Source organism: Neopsephotus bourkii, unplaced genomic scaffold (genome assembly GCF_033783945.1).
Source record: "Neopsephotus bourkii isolate Nb327-2 ecotype Australia unplaced genomic scaffold, CSIRO-AGI_Nbou_v1 NB_1630, whole genome shotgun sequence".
Taxonomy (NCBI): Eukaryota; Metazoa; Chordata; class Aves; order Psittaciformes; family Psittacidae; genus Neopsephotus; species Neopsephotus bourkii.
The window spans coordinates 752,951-773,815 of NW_026902105.1; the positions used below are offsets into that span (position 1 = coordinate 752,951).

A 20,865-nucleotide genomic window follows, 5' to 3' on the forward strand; every position below is an offset into this window, starting at 1 on the left:
GGTGATTTGTAAGCATAATATAGCATGGCAAGACTTAAAAACCTGTACTGGTTAAATTGAGGATCAGATCTGGTATTTGAAGGAATAAGTCACACGAATTTGTACATGGCCTTTGTTTTACTTAAAGGCAATCAGGTTTGTGTGGTGCAGAGTTAAAACAACTTCCAGGTTTTTAATAAGAAGCATAACTAAAGGTAATATAGTTTAGGCTTTATTTTAAAAGAAATTACAGATATTAAAGTAACTATGAAGTAGTTATGTATGCCTAATGTCTTAATTTTCAGTCTTTGTCTGAATCATCATGAATGGAATTCAGTCATAGTTTTTTGTTAACAATAAACTTTATTTAAAATATTAACATTTTTACATAGGGAATATGTGGGCTAGGGTGTATGCTTTTGTTACTAAAGACTAATTTAATAACTGCCCAGAGTTTTAACTTAGTATGTTAATTAATACATGCTAATTTCCTTTTATTATGGGAGGGGAAAATGATAGGCTAATGTAATACCTATAATCAACTCTGTCTGAAAAGAACAATGGGATGTCATGTTTAGTCATGCTTCGTGTTTGACTACGATGAAGTTCTACTATGAAGTTTAACTTGTGAAGGAAATGAGCTCTGAGGTATATGCATAGGTAGAAATAGCAGAAATTTGGTTAGGTAGAAATTGTTTTAAGAATTCAGCTCGTTGCTGAACTGCTGCAGTGTGGTAAATGCGTTCATTTAATTAGATAATTTATGGCACATACCACTGTAGCTGTTCTGAATCGGTTTTCAGAACCGTTGCAGTCCTTTATAGCTGTTCTGAAAGCTGGTAACTTCAGAAATTTACCTTTTGAGAAGCAGTTCCTGTGTTGAACAGTGTTGAGATGAGGAGACCTCTTCTCTTTCGTTTCTCATTTCTGTGTTTGGTAAACACAGAAATGCAGTAGATATTTTGAGCATCAGTCCATGATTGTGTCTGCTTTACTCATTAATCTTGTAAGCATTTTTCAGTCATCAAATAGTTGCACTTCAGTGAGAGTCTGCTTTCTCCAAATTCATTATTATTCACACTTACTGTTTACACAGCCTAACGGACGGTCTTTCCTTGATGTATCTGAGGATGAAGTCATACATGCTGTCCGTAAGGAAACTATAAAGCAGCCTGTGGACACAGAAAAGAAGAATGAAAAGGTCAGTTATGGATATGAAATGACAATGTCAAAGTTTAGTGCATGTTATTTCAATAACTAATAATTCTGTTTGTGGTTTGAAATCTTGTTACTGACATGAGTGAAGAGGCATAGCTCTTACTGTGAAGAGTACTAATCTGATTTGGTGCTGGAAAGAGCTAAAGTAGTATTTTCTTTTGAGGCATGCCTTATCATGGAATGTTTGCATGAAGCAAACCCACCTTCCCACCCCCCCACTAAATACTGATATCCCTGTTCACCTTGTGAAGATGTTAAGCCTGCAGAAATAAAGTTTGTTTTTCATCTTGTGGGCTTCTCTGGAGGTGCAGTGTATTGCTAGTATTGTTAAGGGGCTTGAGGTCTAACAACTGGGGACTACTATTCAAAGGATTAAGACCATGTGTTTAATTATTTCTTTTGTGAGATGTATCCATTAGTGATTAAGAGTTCTTAATTTCTGATGACAAATACGGGCTTTGAAATCTGGTATGAGCTTTTGTTAGGCAAATTGAACAGCTACATTAAGAATGGTTTTTAAAAGCTTGGTCTGTAGCTTTAAGAGGTAACCATAGTAATGGCAGTGGTTTGGGGTTTTTTTCACTGTGAAGACTTGTATCTCCTGGCCTTATCATAAATGCTGTCTTTTGTAGGCAACGTGAATATATTTATGTTAGGCCTTTGACAATAATTTCTGGTTTTGTTCTTTTGCTAACGTTGTGCATGAAATATTCCGGCTGTCACAGATTTCTGATCTATTTTCTTGAACAAAATGGGTTCGTTCTAACTGTACTGAGGAGTATTGGAAAAATAAATGATTATGCATAACCAGCCAGAAAACAGTAGTTGCATGATGTAATTTGTTTAGCTTATTTGAGCTTTGAGTTGACTATTCTATAATAACTTTTTCTGGAGTTAGTATGTTGGCTAAAAGACTATATCCTGTTACTTGGCTATAGGGCTCTAAACATTTTTAGCACTGGCAAATAGACTTTTCTGTGAAATGGGTTTGCCTTTAAAATTTTATGCTGCAGATTTCTTTCTCTTCTCCATGTGTCACACATCAGATGGATTTTGTGGTTTGTTTTGCTTTTGGGTTTTGTTTTTCAAGAACGTAATGAAGTTTGATCTTGAAGGAATATTTCTCCTTTCAACTTGTGACTTTATCTCAAGCAGGTTTCCAAATAGGTATGGTGTTTAAATAGTAAACTTGAGCTTTACCTTAAAATTGCAAACATAGTGACCTGAGTTTAAAAATACTTAGTTGAAGCTGCATCTCCAGGAAATCAATATCACTATATGGATAGTAAGCTTCTTTAACTAATTATGGGTTTGTACCACTTTGGGAACCCTGAGCAAGCATGATTGTTACCCTCCAATTAAAAGCATGCCCAAGAACTTTCTTTAAACAACAGGTAACTTTACAGCCATTCAGTTATTTGGCTAAGCCTTTCAGGGCATCTGTTACATTTGTAACATTATAAACCTACTAAGAAGATTATAAGGGGTTCTGTGTGTCTTTGTGGGACACAGAGCTTGGAATGGGTGCTATAAGTCAATGTGGAGTTTAATAGTATGTGCATGTGTGTAGATCTGTGGATATATATAATCTATAACCTGAAGAGTATGATTAAATTTTTTTTTGTGTGTGTGCTTGAATATATGCTTTAAATGAAAATCACACTCCCTTTGTCTTTCTGTATTTCTTAGCTTCTTCAGGGTATGAATTTCATGCATGTTTTTCAGTAACTTGTGTCCTCTTGTTTCACTTTGGGGAGGGTGGGAAACTTTGGGTAATACCTGGATTGTGACTGTGGGCTTATGATTCTCTTGACACTGAATAGTTTCTTTCCTTCTTTCCATTTTAGTGACTTGCACAGCTTAGGGGGTTTGGGTTGTTTCGTTGTGGTTTTTTTTTTCTTTTAGTGCAAAAGACTGTATCTGGTAATTGATTCTGCATGAGATTTGGGATGTTAAAACTACTGCCCATTCCGTTTGCAAACACACAATTGCCTTGTCTTGAATACTAAACAGACCATTAGGGATGAGGAAGAAAGTTGGGGTTTTTTTTCCCATTGTTCTTGCATAGAGGACAATGCATCTTAACGACTGCCGAGTTCCTCATGTGCTCTTTGGCTGGTGGCAGAGCCAACACTGGCAGCTTTCTATGTTGCAGAAGGTGACACTGAATACGCTTCTGCAGAATCACTGCTATCTTGCTCAGTAACCTTTAACATCTCTTGCTGGTTTTGTCAGTTTGTTACATAGTGACTGTTAACAACACTGAGTTTGGTAGGTGGAAATAGATGGGATAACTAATTAGGTTCTGTGTTTTTTTCAGATAAGGTTCTAGTAACTCAGGTTAGGAAAAGTAAATGTATTTTCAAGATTTGAATTCTTTTATCTTTTTAATAAGTGTTTGTTAATAAAATTTACTTTTAAAACTGTTAAGCTTCCATTTTTTGTGAGAAGTGTATAATTTAATGTCAGTACCTCTGTAGGAGCTACTTTAATTGTTTAAGAAACTGAAGGCATAACTTGGAGTAACAGCCATCTGAAACTGCTATCTGGCAGACTTCTGAAGTAATTTCAGGTGTTCTCTTGGTGCCAGAAGACAGTTGGGTAGTTTACAGCCTTGTGGGTGGGAGATTCCAAGACGTCAGTTTCTGTTCTCAATGTACCTGAAAATGGGAGATGTAGGTACAAACTTAGTAATCTTTCCTCTGCTTGAGCTTTGAGAAGCAATTTATAACTGTTTTTCATGTTGTTTTTCGTTTCCTCTTTTAATTCTTTCCTTATAACGTGTTCTGGCAAATAATGTGGCTTGTTCATATTCTTAGAACTAATTTTTATCAGAGTGCTTTTGAATCTGTCCCTTCTCTTTTGAGGACTTTCTCAGAAGTTAGGTTGCTGGTATGTAGGTAAAGGTACCCTACTGAGCAAACAAGTGAGATCATTCAGTTTGTGTGCATCTGTATTATGAGTCTCTTAGTAAACCCTGAATTAAGTCAGTTCCCTAACAGTTGTAGGTGTGTTGGCACAGCATTGCATATAAGCAGTGAAATTATGTGTGGTGCTGCACTATCAAGCTATACTGCTTTCAGTACTTACATTGAAGCTACATGATACTTCCGGGGCATTGCTAACTCAAGAGGCATATGAACTGCATGCCATTGTGGGCCCATTGGTTATCAGCTGCAGCTGGAATAATAATTTAGCTTTTGCCAATTCTGAATTCTAGAAAGGTTGCTACACTCTTCTTGGACATCTAAGACTAGAATATCATATAGTTTGAACTCAGATGTAAAGCTGACAATTACTAATCTTACTCTGACAAAAGCATGGATTCCAGAAAGATATCCAGCCATTCTTAGAACATCCTTATTCGAATATTCCAGAGACAGTGAATTAGTGAACAGTTCCCCTTACAATGTTTGAATGGATAACCATCTTTCTTTAAAAAGTCTGGGTTTTTTTCATTAAGGTTTATCTGGTGGTTCTTACATCTTTATACAATAGTGAAAAGCTCTTCAGTCTAGTTCTTTGGTTGTCAGGTCAGTTTGCCATTGCTTTAGCTTATCAAATGATTAAACTCCAAGGTTGTCTGTAATATACTCTCTCCCAGTATCTTTGGTCATTTTTAATCTTTTTTTTCTCAGTGTTACCTTTATAACACTTTATATTGCTAACTGTTTGCAGAAGTAGTCATCTCTGTTCCTCTTTGTTTATCTCTGCTTGTGTAGCCGAAAAGCCGTAACTGGCAAAACCTTGGGAAAAAATCCTGTGTGTCTGTTGCATGAACTCTGATCATTGTTCCTGTTTAGAAGTCATTTTCCAAGCTGGAATTCTCTTACCCAGTATTTTTTAAATGAGTCACTGGCATTATTTATTTCTCCATGTATAATTTTATACTTGCTTCTGCACAAAAAAAATTTTGCCAGGGTGGGATCTGCCTGCCAAAGAGTCATTTTCCTCTGTGACTATGATGCTATCAGCATAACTTCTTCCACTAGGCTTTATGATCTGTAGCATAAGTAATTGTTCCACCCACCTACCATTTTTGCACCGCACAAGTCTTTCATGTTGATTCAATGGTATTATGTTTAGCAATTAGTATTGTTTAGTACTCTTTTAAAGGGGCTGTCCGTATAGAGAGTTGTTCAGGAAAATCTGCTTCAAGTTTATTCCTCTGTTTTTTGGGGGGATTAGGGGAAAGAAGGAATTCTAAATCACTGTGATAAGTGATCACTAAGTAATTATTAAGATAATATTTTATTTTTATTCTAGTCAAAGAAAAAAAAGAAATCAAAGGGAGATGCTAAAACGGTTCAGGATATGTCACGTCTAGATGGAAAGGAAGTTGATGAAGGTACTGAACATAAACGCACAAAAATGCAATTAGACATCTTTTGGGTTAATTGCTATATAAGATTTACTTGCTTGTGCTATATAAAGAAACAATTTTATCGTAACATCATAGTTGCATATTATATCTGGAAATATGACCTTTCAAACAGCAGTATTTAATAGCTTCAGTTGATTATTTTTTTTGTTTGTTTAAGTTAAACTTTCAAAACCTGAGGAAAAACTGTAAATAGCAGGGCCCTTGTTCATGTTTTGCTCTGTGAAGCAAAGTATTACCATACTGCACCCAGAAAAACTTACTTTTGGCCAGTTGTTCATGTTTTCAAGCTAATACTGAAGCTGACTGCCACGTCTGTGGTTTTTAAACTCAACCTGTAGTCAGACTTAAGCTTGATACAAAACAAGCTAAAATGCTTTCTTTTTTACTCTCTGATGTATTTAGTGATGTTTTCATTTGGGGAATGTTTTAGGAGCCTGGGAAACAAAAATCAGTAACAGAGAGAAACGACAGCAGCGTAAGCGAGACAAGGTGCTGACCGACGGTGGCTCAGCAGAATTAAATCTCCAAGGGGTGGAAAATACAGTTACTGTATCCATTGAACAGCTGATGCCTACAGCATCACTTCCGGTTGGTCTCAGAAAAAATAAAGGTATGGTGGTCCATAGGTCTCTGAATGTGTTCTAGAAAAATAACTTTACTAGAATGCTTAAATCATGACTTTCTCTGGATGTGTGATGAGTATATTTAGAGGTGTAGCTTTTGAGGCAATTATTTCAAGCTGTATAAAGCTGCTTTTCATTCTGCAAAACTCCCCCTTTTTTTTGAGCCACACTTAGAGGGAATCTCAGGCGAGAACATTCTGGAGCAAGTGGCTGAGACACTGGCCTCCACACTCGTCCTCTGTCAGTAGCTGCACAGCTGCATGGGCCCATGTCCCCATTCCTTCCCTTGTGCTCTGCTGACTCTGCCCTTTATGTTTCTGGAAACTTCAAAGGCACCCTCAGCATGACTGCAGGCAGCCAGCTAAAAGTTTCAAATGCTTCCTTGTGGAAGGAAGGTTATGCCCATGAGTTCTCCTTACAGTTCATTCACTGCTTAACATGTAGACAATTTTTTTCCAACACAGATTTAGTAGTACCTGTACAAAGCCTGTTCATACCAGTGGAGCCTATCTGGCTGAGAATTGGTAGATCAGTTACTATAGCCAAGGATTCAATGAGGAAATGTTGGCTTTAGGCTCTGTGGTTGCTACTATTTCAGAAAAAAAAACTGCATGGGCTCGTTTAAACCATGTGTAGGCATAGGAATTCATATTTGGCTGCAACTGAGAAATGGTTTAAGCTAAAAGAATCTGAAAACAGTGTAGCTTTCTAACGGCATTCAGCTGTATCTAGCGTTTTCATGGTACAGTAGAAATTGGAAATAGCTATATATTTCTGAAGTACATATTGCTGCCCTTCGCTTGAAAATGGCAGCCTCTGTTTTAGATTTGTGCTCTTCATTCTTGGGAAACTAGCTAGAGTTGTTTGAAATCTGTGTTTACTTGGTTTATAGGCCCTAAATCTTTTTTGAGTTCATTCTGTGTGCAAAATAAACACAAATAAAAAAAACTGGAGAATTTTAATTTTATCACTGAGTTTTCTGGATACGTCTTGATTTACTTTGAGGTATGCATAGTTTGGGCTTGTTTGGGGGTTTTCTGAAAGTATCAGTAATAATGTTCTTTTTAGAAGATTTTTGCAGGTGTTGCCATTGGGGGGTGGGAATAAAACCCTTCTGTTTCCTTCTCTTAATCAGGTGATGCACTTCTGAATGCGCAAGTTAGCAGTTCTAAACCTGCAAAGGGGGAGTCATCAATTCCACAAGGTAAAGGCTTTCATTATTAGGCATCCATAATAACTAGAAAAGTGCTTTACAGAAGTGAAACACAAATTGTTGGCACAGGATTTTGCGCAGTTGCTGATCTGGAACTTTATGCAGCTGGCTTTTTTGGTTATGCAAATGTTACACTTCCAAGTTGTGGTTATTTCTTAACAGATTGAAAACAGTCTGTTATGTGTAGGAAAAATGATTCAGTATCTAGAATTTTCAGACAGATCATTTATTATACAAATGGTTACCTATGGAACAGCAGAGCTTATTCTCAAGCTCTGCTTAAATTCTTTATACTAGCTTTTCAAACTTTTTTGTGTTAATGAACTATTTGCTTAAATTAAAGCTTCAAATATTGATAACTGCAAAGAGCTCAAAAATACCAGTCTCGACTATTGCAGACTTTGTGCTTGCTTCAGATTATATGCGTGGTAACTCAGTTCTTTGTATGCTCCTTTTGAAAGGCACACTTTAAATATAATCATTTTGAAAGTACCTAAATGTATGTTGATAAATACATATGACATATATATCATACACACATGGGAAAATATTTGGCTATTTTTAGATTGCGATCAACTGGTGAATTTTAGCTGTTCTCTAATAAAAGATATTGCTGTAGTAATACTTGAAGTTAATTAGTTTGCCATAATAAAATCAAGATGGTTGCTTCTTACTCATGGACAGCATTAGTGGTGATGCTGTAAGGAAAAGTAGTTAGTATAATTAAGTCAATAAATGAGTTATTGAAAGCACCCAGATCCAGAAAGTGAATCACTTTTTGCTAGTTTTTCAGAGCTTCTACTTTACATGCAAACTTCCTGGACCATAGTGCAGATGGAGGAACCTGTATTCTTCAGAGATGCATAATGAGAGGGCAGGAGGCAATAATCAAGTTTCAGTAAGGGAAACTGTGGCTAGCTGTGAGGAAATAAAGTTCTACGTAAGATTGCCCAGAGATGCTTTGAATTATCAGCCTCTATGATTTCCACAGCTTCAGTAATGTTGGTATGATTTTTGAAGCCAGCTGCGCTTTGAGCAGAAGGTGGAACTAGGTGACTTCTGGACATCCCTTCCAATCTTAAGTTTTCTGTGATTCTGTGAAAACTTCCTGATTGCATAGAAGGTACATGTTCATCACAGGAGAGTAGTATGATAAACGTAGGATGATCGGGCCTCAAGATTTCTGCTGTCTTTTTGCAAACATGCGAAAAGGTATTTTCTATGAGCTATGGTTTGGTTTCTGTCTCTTTTTGCTATTTTTATTGTTGCCATCCGCTGAGACATCATATTGTCCTTAGAGGATGTTTATTGACACAGTGTTAGTGCTGTAGAGAAAGGGCAGTGCTTTTAGCTACAGCAGTGCTGACCTTACAGATGCCTGTGTTTGGAAGTGATTTGTCTTGAGAAAATCTAAGGATATTTCACCTCAGCAATTAATTCCTTGCCAGTGAGGCTGCTGTCAGTGTGGCATGTTCATGCTGCCTGAGATACGAGTTCATTTCAGGAATAAAATACATGGTATGTAATTTTTGTTGGCATATGATACGTCAGGTTTTGGCTGACTATTTAAGCGTGACCCTTGCAATATGCAGATATTCTTAATTATCTGTAAATCAGCAGTTTTTCTATTGTTTACACTGCATATATAAAAATAGAGAGGTTTTGATATACAAAGTCCTTTGAGAAAGGTTTGGGATATGTAGAAGGTCAGGCTGGGTGTACCACATGACCATTAGGATATATAAAATTAAAAAAATTTTATATTCATCTTCTGACTTCTCTCAAAGTATACTTTAAACTTGTCATGGCTAGTAAATTCTTGTTGTCTTCTACCTTAGTGTAATGTCAAATATACTGCTTGTAAATTATTGTGAGTGTTACCATGATTTTGTAAACTCTAATCTTGTTGAATGCTATGGTCAGTATGGTAGCTGTGCTCTTTGTAAATTCAGTGTAGTGTTCAGAACGCATTTTCTAATCCTTTGTCATTTCTTCTACTTCCTGCTTAGAGAACAGGAAGTATGCAGTTACGGAATAGAAATTACTTTCCATTTACTGCATGGGGGTATTCACAAATTGCCATACTCAGAGATAAATTACTTGGCAGTGTTGGAAGCACCCCCACCCCCTTTTTTTTTTCTAATGTAGAGGCACTGGTTCACCAAAATAACAGCCATATAAAGAAAGGGATGCAGGAAGGAGAATGCAGTTTAGTGCTTTTTTTTTTCCTCACCCTTCAAGTTAGTAGACAGGTGGTGCATGTCATCTGAAGTGGAAAATCAGCTGAGATAGAGCAGCAGCTCTTCTGTATCACACTGGTGTAACAAAGCTGCTGTTCATTTGTACTTTTCTTTTATTTATTTTTAAGTGTATATGCATATAAGTAATATTTTCATTCTTCATCGGTTCTTATTTTATATAATGCTTTCATTATGCCTGTATTTAAGTTTCTCCAGGATTGAGTGAAAGCCATACAGTAAACGGAGGAAGCTGGAATGAGAAGTCTGTAAAAATCTCCTCACAGATTGGTGTAGGGGAGGAGAAATGGACATCTGTTTCTTCAGCTGGAGCTGGGAAAAGGAAGACTGAGACACTGGCTTGGGGCCAGGACACTGGAGATGCTGATGGAAATGGAAAGGACTGGGGTGTAACCCTGGTGGGCAGGCCCTGGAAAGAGCGTTCTTTGTTCACACCTATTGGTAAGCTATTCCAAAGAAAATGTTTTTCACTTAAGCATTTTTGGATAAGTATATTTTTTTAGTAGTGAATCTCTTAAATAGTTTAATGTTTATATATTGTAGAAGTATCATGGAGTGGTTCTGTGAACTAAGCAGCTTTCTGTTTACTGTTAGTTCTAATGGCTTAACAAGCGTGTCTCTGTTTACAGTTTAACTGTAAAATAAAAGTATTTCTGAGAAGGAATCAGTTTCTTTATACCCCTTTACTAAAATTCTGAAAGTAATTACCAAGTAATTTTGAAGTGTAACTTTTTTCTTTAATTAATGACTTAAAACCCCAGTTATAAATCTGTTCTGCTGATCCAACATGGTCAAATCAACAGTGTGTGTTTCTGGTGGGTGTTTGTTTAGGCTCCAGTCACAGATGGTTCAGCTCTCCTGATATCTAATGTTACATTGTTTTTCTCATTAGAAATTGTTTTTAGCATTCTCTGGTACAGTTTTTTGCTTTCATAACTTGTACTGTCAATAATAAAAATGAAAGGAGAATTCTGTGTTTTTCTTTGGGCAGCAGTCCTGAACGTAGTAGTAGATGCTGTAGTATGGTCCCTCCCACTGTTCAGTGTAAGCGATCCTAGTGTCTTATGGAAAGCACAGTTTCTCTGTCGTCAGCAGTGTTGCTTTAATCTAGACCTCTTTTATTTGTCTCATATCTTGAAATGGGTTTCCAGAGACTGAACTGTTGGAAGTAGATGTGAACTGTTGCCAAGTCGAGGGAAAGGGCTTTATTCATATTCCAGTTAGCTGTATTCTGCTGTATATTCTAATAAGGTAGTTCTTGGAGACTTTGACAACCTTGTTGTTGCTTTTGTTACCGAGAATACATTGTGCGTGACCACACAGACTTGCTTCTGGTAAAATGGTGAGTTCTGCCAGTGAGGGGAGAGCAGTGGATGTGTTGTATGATGTCTTCAGTAATTCTCTCAACTCTGTCTCTCACAATGTTGTTGTATCCAAGTTAGGATGGTTGAAAAACTGGTCAGGCTCAAAGGAAGTTTTTAATGAGTTCTATTCTACCTGGAGGCTGATAACAAGGGGGATATCGCAGGGCTCTGTATGCAGAGCTATCCTGTCTATGTCCATCCTTATAAATTACTTGGAGAAGACAACAAAGTGTCATTCACATGATTCCTAGGTTACACCAGAGTTGGGGGGTGCAGGGAAGAGCAGTTGATACCGTCCAGATCAGGGGTGCCATCCAGAGGGACCTAAACCAGGAGGAATGGGCCAGCAGGAACTGAGGAGGGTCAACAAGGACAAATATGAAGTGCTGCACCTGGGTAGGACTGTCTGGAGAGCAGCTCTGTGTATAAGGGGTCATGGTGGACACTAAGCTAGATGTGAACCAGCCATAGGCCCTGGCAGCAAACGACAGCAACAGTATTTTGGGCTGTATTAACAGGAGTCAGTAGATTGGGGATAGTGATTATCTAGTTCTTCAGCCTCATCTGGAATAGTCTGCCCAGTTTTGAGCACCTGCCCCTCCAGTTAAATAAATCCAAGTTATTACTCTAACCAGTTGTTCCTTTTGACAAATTAGTGCTACTGATTATTTCTGCTTATGTTTTACCGTGCACTTAACAGGCAGGTGTATCTTAATTTTTAAGCAGTATCTCCTATTTGTCAGAAACTGTTCTGAGCTCAGTACTGGTTTTTAACATATGTCCTATTTGCTTCAAGCTAGGTTTCATCTACAGAGTTAATAAATGCGCTTTTCAGTAACCTAAATGATTACAGTAATGGGAAGAATAGTTACAGTGTGGGGCTCAGAACACAATCTACCTTTCCTTTGTGAGAAATTTCTATGTGCAAAATGCTGTAGAGGGAAGATCTTAGAAAGCTTGAAAATTGTTTCAAGCTGAGCATTCATACAGTCACATCTCTCTCAGCACTGATTGTCTGATGTAACAAGCAAAATAATGCCCTCAGTTGTGTGAAATGTTAAAATGGCTGGAATGTCCACTTTGGTTCTGACCCTATTCACAATTAAATAAATAACTTCTTCATCATTGCCAACAGTGTGAAGTTGTTCTTTTTTTCCCCTTCCCCCACAGCTGCTTGGAATGTGGATGCAAGGATTAATACCTCTGAACAGAATTCTACTTCTTTCTCTTCCTTTGGATTAACTCCTGGAGTTTCTGGTATGTATGCTATGCCCTTCCAAAGATTTTATTATTTTTTTTTAAATTCCCCCCACACACACACTTTGTTATACTCAGCCAGGTGGAAGCAGAATTTGCCAAGTGTTGTTAATGTGCATCTTTCTCATTGTTATTCAAAAATCGTACTGGTAACTGGAAACAGGTCGAAAACATGTTCTGTGAAAGCCCATAAAGCTTTTTTGTTATGCTGAAATTATGCAGTAAAGTAACCATTGTAAATTGATAATCAAAAGGTAGATCAATAAGAAGGTGATATTTCATACTTAGCCTTCCTATTTGTGTGTTAAGTCTAAATAATGGGTATAAGAGATTGCTCAGTGTTGCTGTGTCTCAAGTTGGAGATCTGAAGATCGCTTTTCTAAGAGTCTTACCCTGATCTTCTGGGAGATTTGTTACTTTGTGGTTGGGTTTTTCCCCTTTAAGAAACATATTTTGAAAGTAATGCTTCAGTTTCATAGACAGGATTTGAAGTCTTCAGTTTCTATATGTCGGGTGGGAAGGCTGAGCTCTGGGGTTTTCTTATTTGCAGGGTGAAATTGCTACAGAGTGCAAACCTGGCTTTATAACAAATCTTGTGTGTTAAACTATTGACATAAATGCTGCAGTGAGTTATTATACAATAAAGGGATCATATGTCATGTTTTCTGCTCTTGCTTACTCTAGTTAATCTAATGACCTTGGCATGGCTATTTTCTTCTAGTAAGTAGCTGGTCCAGTGCTGTTGCATTTAGTCTGTGTTTACTTGTATTGCAGTTCACAGTTTTATTTAACTGTGGAACTCGGTATCAGTGTCCTGGCTCATGCGTGCTTCATTCTCTGAGCACATATGAGCCATGATAGCAAAGAAGTTAATAAATGCCAAGGTCCAAAGAACTTAATGAAATCTTACAGACACCTTTCTTAAAGAAAAAGAAGAAACAGTGTTTTAATTGTACAGAGTTTTAATAAAATAACATATCATAGAATAGTTACGGTTGGAAAGGACCTTAAGATCATCAAGTTCCAATCCCCCTGCCATGGGCAGGGAAACCTCACACTAAACCATATCACCCAAGGCTCTGTCCAGCCTAGCCTTGAACACTGCCAGGGATGGAGCGTTCACAACTTCCTTGGGCAACCCATTCCAGTCCCTCACCCCCCTCACAGTAAAGAACTTCCTCCTTATATCCAATCTAAACTTCCCCTGTTGAAGTTTTAACCCATTACCCCTTATCCTGTCACTGCAGTCCCTAATGAAGAGTCCATCCCTGGTTGGAAAGGACCTTAAGATCACTTAATTTCAATCCCTCTGCCATGGGCAAGGACACCCCACACTAAACCATGCCATCCAAAGCTTTGTCCAACCTGGCCTTGAACACCGCCAGGGATATTTTGCAGGGGTGGTTTATAAAACAAAGTCCTAGGTAGCTATTGCCCTATTTACACTTCACTTCCAAAGCAAGCCGCAAAGTAAGAAAATGAATTTTTTTTTCAGTCTCACAAGTAACATTTTTTGGTTTAATTTTTTATTTTAATAAAATCGTTTCTATTTGGAAATTATTCCGTCCCCGTCCCCCCAAAAAAATAATGGTGTTAGATGTCTTAACGCTTTTTGTTATCATGGCTTTTATTGGCCTTAGTATTATTTGTCATGCTGCTTTTATGTTCCTGAAAACCTCTATCTGAAATGAGAATTGGATTCTTAGTAATGAATAATTTAATTGCTAGATCTGCAATGTAATTACTGAGGTTTCTTTCTAGTACTCTTCATTTAAGCTTCTCCCTGTAAGAGTTCTTACTGATACAGGGTAGTAAAATTTCATTGTATTTTTTTTTTTCAGTTTGAGGAGACTGCTGAAAGCCTTATAAACTATTATTATTCACCCTTACCACTTTTTTTCCATATTCTTCTCAGGACTTAATTTTGTCTTCCTTCTTCAGTTCCCTTGTTTTCTGAATATATCTGATTTTCAAGAGCTTTGTAGTTTTCCTGTCCTGTGCTGTTCATAGAAGCAGACTTTATTCTTTGAACCTTCCATCTTCCTTTCCTACTTTGATTGGATTTTTTTTGTCCAAGAAAACTCAGGGAGCTTGTTAACATACAATTTTATTTATTCCTTTTCAGGATCCAACAGTGAGTCAGTTTCTCAGGCTGGTACTTCTGATTTCCAGTGGGATTTAAGTCATGCTCAAGCTCCTGTTGATGACGAATGGTCTGGGTTAAGTATGTTCCTCTAAAATGTTAATTAAGAAAATTTTGTTAATTACCATTACCTTGAAGTGTAGTTTCTTATATTAGTTGCTTGTATTTAGCCAGTTGTGAGCATCTGAAGAGAAACCTGGAATGCTTTACTGCTTTAAAGCTAATTGACTGTTTGAAGAAGCAGGAAGAAGTATTTTGGTGAATAACAGAAAATGGTTAATTTCTAGGAAAAATATTTAGGTATTGAAATACAGAAGTGAAAGAGAGCTTATGCATTTTAATGTGGTTCTGGCTTTTGCTAGAAAATCTTAGTAATCAGTTAAAGCAGTCTTACTGAAAGTGATGAAGAAAATTTACTGCAAGTCTGCAAAAGACATAGTTAGCAGGTTGTATTTGAGTCACACATTTTGCTTTTACATGCTTGTACCTTACTGAAAACTTACGTGATATAAGACTCTTGTAATTGATTGAACTTACTTTCTCATTTAGCAGAAGTTAGGAAGCTATTATATGTATGGAAAGCATATGCAGGTTAGAAATCACTAAAATTACTTGGGAATTGTAGCAAATCGGTGTTTACTCTCCCTTTCTGCCTCCCTGCCAATTTTAAAATACTCCTGTAGTTCTTACCACAGTCTTTCCATAAATTGGGCTGTAGTGTCATAAAGTTATAGCCATTGCTAAGTTTTTGTTAGGGAAACATTACATGTGGAGAAAGATTTTAGCCTTAAATTCACTTTTTGTTCTGCTTTGTAATTGACAGCTTTATTCAGTCAGATCTAAGAGTGTTTGAGAGAAACTATTTAGTGCCTCTCATTAGGTCATTGACCTGAAAAATTGTTCAAGAAGTTGGCCAGAAAAGCCAATTTGCATGTTACCTTCTCAGAGAACGGCTTCTTGTTTAATGACTGCCAAAGTGGAATGGGTTGATGCAGTCCTTAACTGCACAAGTTTTGGCATGCCTGCTCAGATACCAGAACACTTTGAAACTTCTCTTTTGTCTTTTATCCTGCTTAAGGATAAGGGAAGCGTATTTCAGTTAACAATTTGAAAGCAGTCACTTTTGCATATTATCAAAAGCATAATTCATTCACATTTCTGAACATAGAATATGTATGGCTATAGCTTCTGTTAATAGGGTAATTTGATCATAGGTGTCAGTTAATTGGAGTGTACATGAATAGAAATAGGGAAATAATGGATGTTTAGGCCAGTGTAATGCACAGATAACACCCTATTGCACTATCTGGTTCAGACAAGGAAATTAACTCTGTACAAATACTACTAATTTTTATTAATAAATTATTTTTTTTTATATAAGCAAGTAGTGAAAGAGCAGTAGCTAACTGTGAAATGTTATGTTGGGCAGTAATTGGCTTCTTTCAAATTGATGAATTTTGGTGTCCAAAGTGTAATTGAAGTAATATTTTTATATGAAAGCAAGAGGTGAAAAAGGCTAATAAGTAATCTTAAGGTCTCTTAATGTATTTTTTGTTTCATAATGCTTACCAGTAGATTTAATTGGTTTTATTACTGCTTTTCATTTCGACTTAGTTTTTAGTTGTTTAATCTGAATCGCACTGTAGTTGGCAGATGAAGTTTGCTGCTTTTGCTGCTTTTTGCTTTTTTACATAAATGACACTTTAGATCTCTCATTCCTGTGTGATGACATAGGTATGTGCCATCATAAATGAATGACAGCAAAATGAAAGGGGGACTTAAGTGTCTTAGTTAAAGAAAAAAGGTTATTAAAAATGGAAAGTGTTACTGAGTCAAAAGTCATCTTGTAAGATTTGCATTTTCAGATATGACTTGTAAAGAATTCTTACTAAGGTAAGATTGATCAGTGTTCTAGCTCATCTTAATTTTTTTGCAAACTAGGAACATTTAAGAGAACAACCCTTAAATTTGTCGCTCTTCACATAGTCTAGAAAAGTATCTCAAAGCAATTGCATCTAGCTAGCTGCTGCTGTTTGTAATAGGATAGCTCTGTAAAGTAACTGTTACATTCATTACTTAACAAAAGTCTTCCACCTGTCATTGAAATCTAGTATTTTCCCTCAGAAATACAGGAAATTAATCTTTATACCTTGATATCAAGAAGTTATTTTATGCATAGATTCTCTTTTTTCATTTTTAAACTATCAAATAGCACCTGCTAAAGTAAGGAGACATTCCTAAAAAACCTTTATAATCTTTGTAGATGGACTTTCTTCAGCTGATCCCAGTTCTGATTGGAATGCACCTGCAGAAGAGTGGGGAAACTGGGTAGATGAAGAGAAAGTTGCTACTGTTCCTCAAACTGAAGAGATCCCTGATGTTCAGAAGGTAAAAGGTGATATCTTCTCCTTAGCTCCAAGTCTTTGCCCTCACCACTGCCATTTCTTAAGGTAACTTAATGGTGGTGATAAAGGTAATCTCTCATCTCTTTTACAGTGATAAAAGCATCACAGTTCTGTTAATAATGTACACAGAGAAGGAAAATGCTGAATGTTGTTATTGGGAGAATAGCCACTTAGCTCCCTGTCATGTCTTACAGTCTCACCATATTAAAAGGATTACCTTATCATTGTAGACTAAGCGAGGATTTATCTTTTCATAAATTCTTCATAACAGTATTTAATTCTCTGTATGAAAAACAGCATTTCCATGCAACCAGTGCATGGTGATCTGCTCCTTTTTCATTCTCAGCTCCTGTACCTATATTACCAGGTAGCATGTTTTCCTAAAACGAACTGAACAGATAAGATGGTATGCATTTATACTTTCATATGCAATTATAATCCTTAAGAGCTACTAATTTGTTTAGTCTATAAAAGGCATGCTTCGTTGCCATTTTAAAGGCTAATACTTTGTATTCCCATATGAAGGCTTCAGATAATGAAAGAGAAAAAGCAGAGCCCATTCTTCAGAGTTCTACAAGTGGCAAATCCAAGAAAAAGAAGAAGAAAAAGAAGAAGCAAGGTGAAGAAGCTAACTCTCCTGCACAGGTAAATGGAGTGGAATCTGGATAGTCTGAAATGCAACTGTGAGAAATCAATAAAATCACATTATTCTTGTGTATTAGTGACTAAAGCAAAAATTATTTGGGGAAAATTAATTTCCTTATGGTATTGGATTGTCTACTGTTGTTTCTTAAGATTTAATCCTCCTCTTACTAGTATTTCCTTTAATTATTCCACATTTGATTCGTGAATTCAACATAGTTTTGCTGGATTTTTGGGAAGAATAAAATACCTGGAAAGTAGTTGGGATTCTGTACTGTAGGGTTACTTCCAGGAGGAACTTTCCTCTGCATGGGGAACCTTCTCATGTCCTTTGACCAGCTGCCTTGGTGGATATAGCTAGCTAGGAGAACAAAGGAAATTGAAGTTTTCTCTTAGGCTGCCTTAAAGTACAATTCTGGGAGAATATAGTGGTTTTCTGAAGTACCGTTGGAGCTTGATTTATACAAAATGGTAAGTATGAGTGCCGCAGGCTCAGTAGGTGAAGCTGCCCTGTGAGTCAGATTTTAATTGGATAGTATTTGCAGACTGAGGATGGTTGGAGTTTTGTGTTACTTAAATAGCTTTTTAAGAATTACATTGAAACAGATTTGTAAAAATAGCAAAAGCAGTTTCCACTTTATTCACTTGGCAATTGACTCATACTTGAATAGACAAAAAACAAGTACTTTCCTAGTAGGAAAAAGCTTTTAACAGCTCATGCTCAGAATACAGTCTGCTTCTGCTTGTAGTGACAGTCATTCATAACAAACATTATTTACAAAATATTAAATGTTCTGTTGAATCTATGTGAGTTGGAGAGAGGCGGAAAGCATTACCTTAGTCGTTCTCACTCTGAATTTGCTTTTTATGATTATCATGTTTTCAGTCTGAGATTTTTAATAAAACAATTTTTAAGGACTAAATTGCTATTACACTTTTAAACTCTTTAGAACTTTTAAAGTTGTGTGGAGGTGGGTGCTGCTGTTAATTCAGGGTGAGATTTTTTTTTTAAGCAGATTGAAACTGAGGGTACTAGGACTGCAGCTTTTTTTGTAATTGAAATCTGTCACATTCTAGTATCTGCAGTGACTCTACATGTAGGTCAAGATTAAAAGGTTAGGGTTAACAGGTATTTGTGGATGTCTTGCATGGATGCTAAGGTCAGTGAGGGCATTTTGAAGTATTCTTTTTCTCCATTGCCTGTGAGGTGCTTTTTAGGTTGTATATGTCAAACAGAATCCTACTGTCCGTATTAACATAAGCAGATTCATTTATTCTACCCATTGGTTTCCAACCATTCTGATTTTGTTGCTTTTTCCTTTAATCCATCAGTCTGTGAGATCACCAGTTGAAATAAGAGAATTTCTCTGTATTAAATTTTTATGAAAGATTGGAGTTTGTTACTTGACAGAAGCAGACAGAACTGCTACTATTGTATACATTATCCTTGTTATAGCAGTTCAGTAATTTAACTTGCCAGTCCTACTTCAGACTCACTTAAAACCTGTATATGTATCCTCTGAAAATGGAGCATGTTCATTTAAACAGCATCGTCTTTCTCACTGACACTGTGCACAGTTGTTGAGTTCAGTGTTAGTCAAGGCAGTGGAAGCTACCTTCGGAGCTAGGTATAAGGCAGTATATATTCTTTCCTGTCAAGAATCAACAGACTGTGACTGCATTTTCACAAGGTTCCAGGGGAAGCCAGTGAAGGAACAGTGTTTCAGGGGCTACTTCCAGCTTGAAATGGCAGATGTGTTCTATTTACTGTTTACCACAACAGGATTCTTTTGGTGCTATAAACAAATGTAACTATTTGCTCGTCATCTGAAAACTTTCCACTATTAAGAGTGTTTAAGGGGTAAAGGTTGAAACTCTTGGATACTTTGGATAATTTGAGTTTCTGTATCAAGATAATTTGTTTTAAAAGGCATCATGGCAAACTAAATGGGGTTGCAAAAATATTAAAGCTTAATATGAAAAAAATGTACAGGTTAATATGCAGAGCTTGCATCCCCTTATAAGAAAGCACAGAATTGGGAGCAGTCAAGTCTCATCATGATTCTTTTGCAAAGTTTTTTGCATAACTTCCATTTAATTTCGCATCTTACAATTTCACAGGAGTGTGAAATGCAGTTAATTCACAGTTTGGGATTTTTGCTAGTAAATTGCATGAAGAGTATTGCTTTTGGGATATTACTGCATCCTATGGGTATTTTTCTAATATGTTGTTCTATACATTTTGAGTGTTAGCATGAGCTAATAGTAGCCTACTACTTACTACTTATAGATAGATTTTCTTAGTTACGGAAGCTGATTATGTTAACAGAACTGATGTGCAAGAAAGAAGAGTTAGAACTTAAGGAGAAGGCTCTAGGGAGACCTTGGAGGAGCCCTCTAGTACCTAAAGGGGACCTACAAGAAAGCTGGATAGGGACTTTCTACAAAGACCTGTAGGGATAAGACAAAGGGGTAGTGGTTTTAAACTCAAAGAGGGGAGATTCAGATTAGATACTTGGAAGAAATCCTTCACTGTGAGGATGGTGAGACACTGGCACAGGTTGCCCAGAGAAGCTGTGGACCACTGGGGCTTTGGATGGGGATATATTGGATGGGGCTTTGAACAACCTGGTCTAGTGGAAGGTGTCCGTACTCATGGCAGGGGGGTGGAACTAGATGATCCTTAAGGTCCCTTCCAACTCAAATCATTTTGTACTTCTATGAAATTTACTGTACACACAGGCTCTTCCCCCCCTCTCTCATCCCACTTTTGTAGGACCCTGAAGAACTGGATAGAGAAGCTGGAGAGGAATTTCAGGAGGATACCTCAAAAGTTCAACCACAGAAGGAAATAGCTTTTTCTCTGAAGACCATAAGTACTAGTGAACCGGCTAAGGTAGGGATACAGAATTGGATTTATGTTACGATTTCTGATTTGGAAGTGCTCAAAGTCCATTGAAACATCAATTTGTGTATGTAAAGTTACAGTAAGGATACTGTTTCAGGCTGTATGTTTATGAATATAAAGGGAATTGAAAGGTTAGATTTTAGCTATACGTCAGTTGCAAATTTTAAAAAGGATGTCTGCTTTGAAGAGGAGTATCTTCTGAATTAGTAGTCATTTTTGTGACTGTCAAATTACTTTCTTGTTTGAATATTCAAGCAATAGTTTAAAACTTCAGAATCTGGAAACGTAAGAACTAATAGGTGAAAGTGCAAGACTTAAGTGTATTTTATCGTTTCATTGCAACAGAACAAAGTGTTACTAACTTGGTATATTCTGAAATAAATGCAGTCTAAACTTGATTTTTAATGGCTATGCTGAGCTTAATAAATCTATAAGAAAAGTTTCATCTGAATCAAATCATAAACTGTTAGC

The 20,865-nt window shown here is 36.8% G+C and overlaps 1 protein-coding gene across 2 annotated transcripts in view; it reads left to right on the forward strand.

Annotated features, from left to right (window-relative positions):
- The window catches only part of MTDH (metadherin), a 36,591-nt gene that overhangs the window by 5,486 nt on the left and 10,240 nt on the right, over nt 1-20,865 (forward strand). Inside the window, exons 2-11 of one of the 2 annotated variants that reach the window (XM_061373194.1) lie at nt 1,076-1,180; nt 5,464-5,545; nt 6,012-6,191; nt 7,340-7,408; nt 9,865-10,116; nt 12,210-12,296; nt 14,422-14,520; nt 16,703-16,827; nt 17,370-17,489; nt 20,263-20,382. In XM_061373194.1, coding sequence (XP_061229178.1) covers nt 1,076-1,180; nt 5,464-5,545; nt 6,012-6,191; nt 7,340-7,408; nt 9,865-10,116; nt 12,210-12,296; nt 14,422-14,520; nt 16,703-16,827; nt 17,370-17,489; nt 20,263-20,382 — 1,239 coding nt within the window. The remainder of the gene's footprint in view (nt 1-1,075; nt 1,181-5,463; nt 5,546-6,011; nt 6,192-7,339; nt 7,409-9,864; nt 10,117-12,209; nt 12,297-14,421; nt 14,521-16,702; nt 16,828-17,369; nt 17,490-20,262; nt 20,383-20,865) is intronic. The other variant, XM_061373195.1, reaches the window with a different exon arrangement.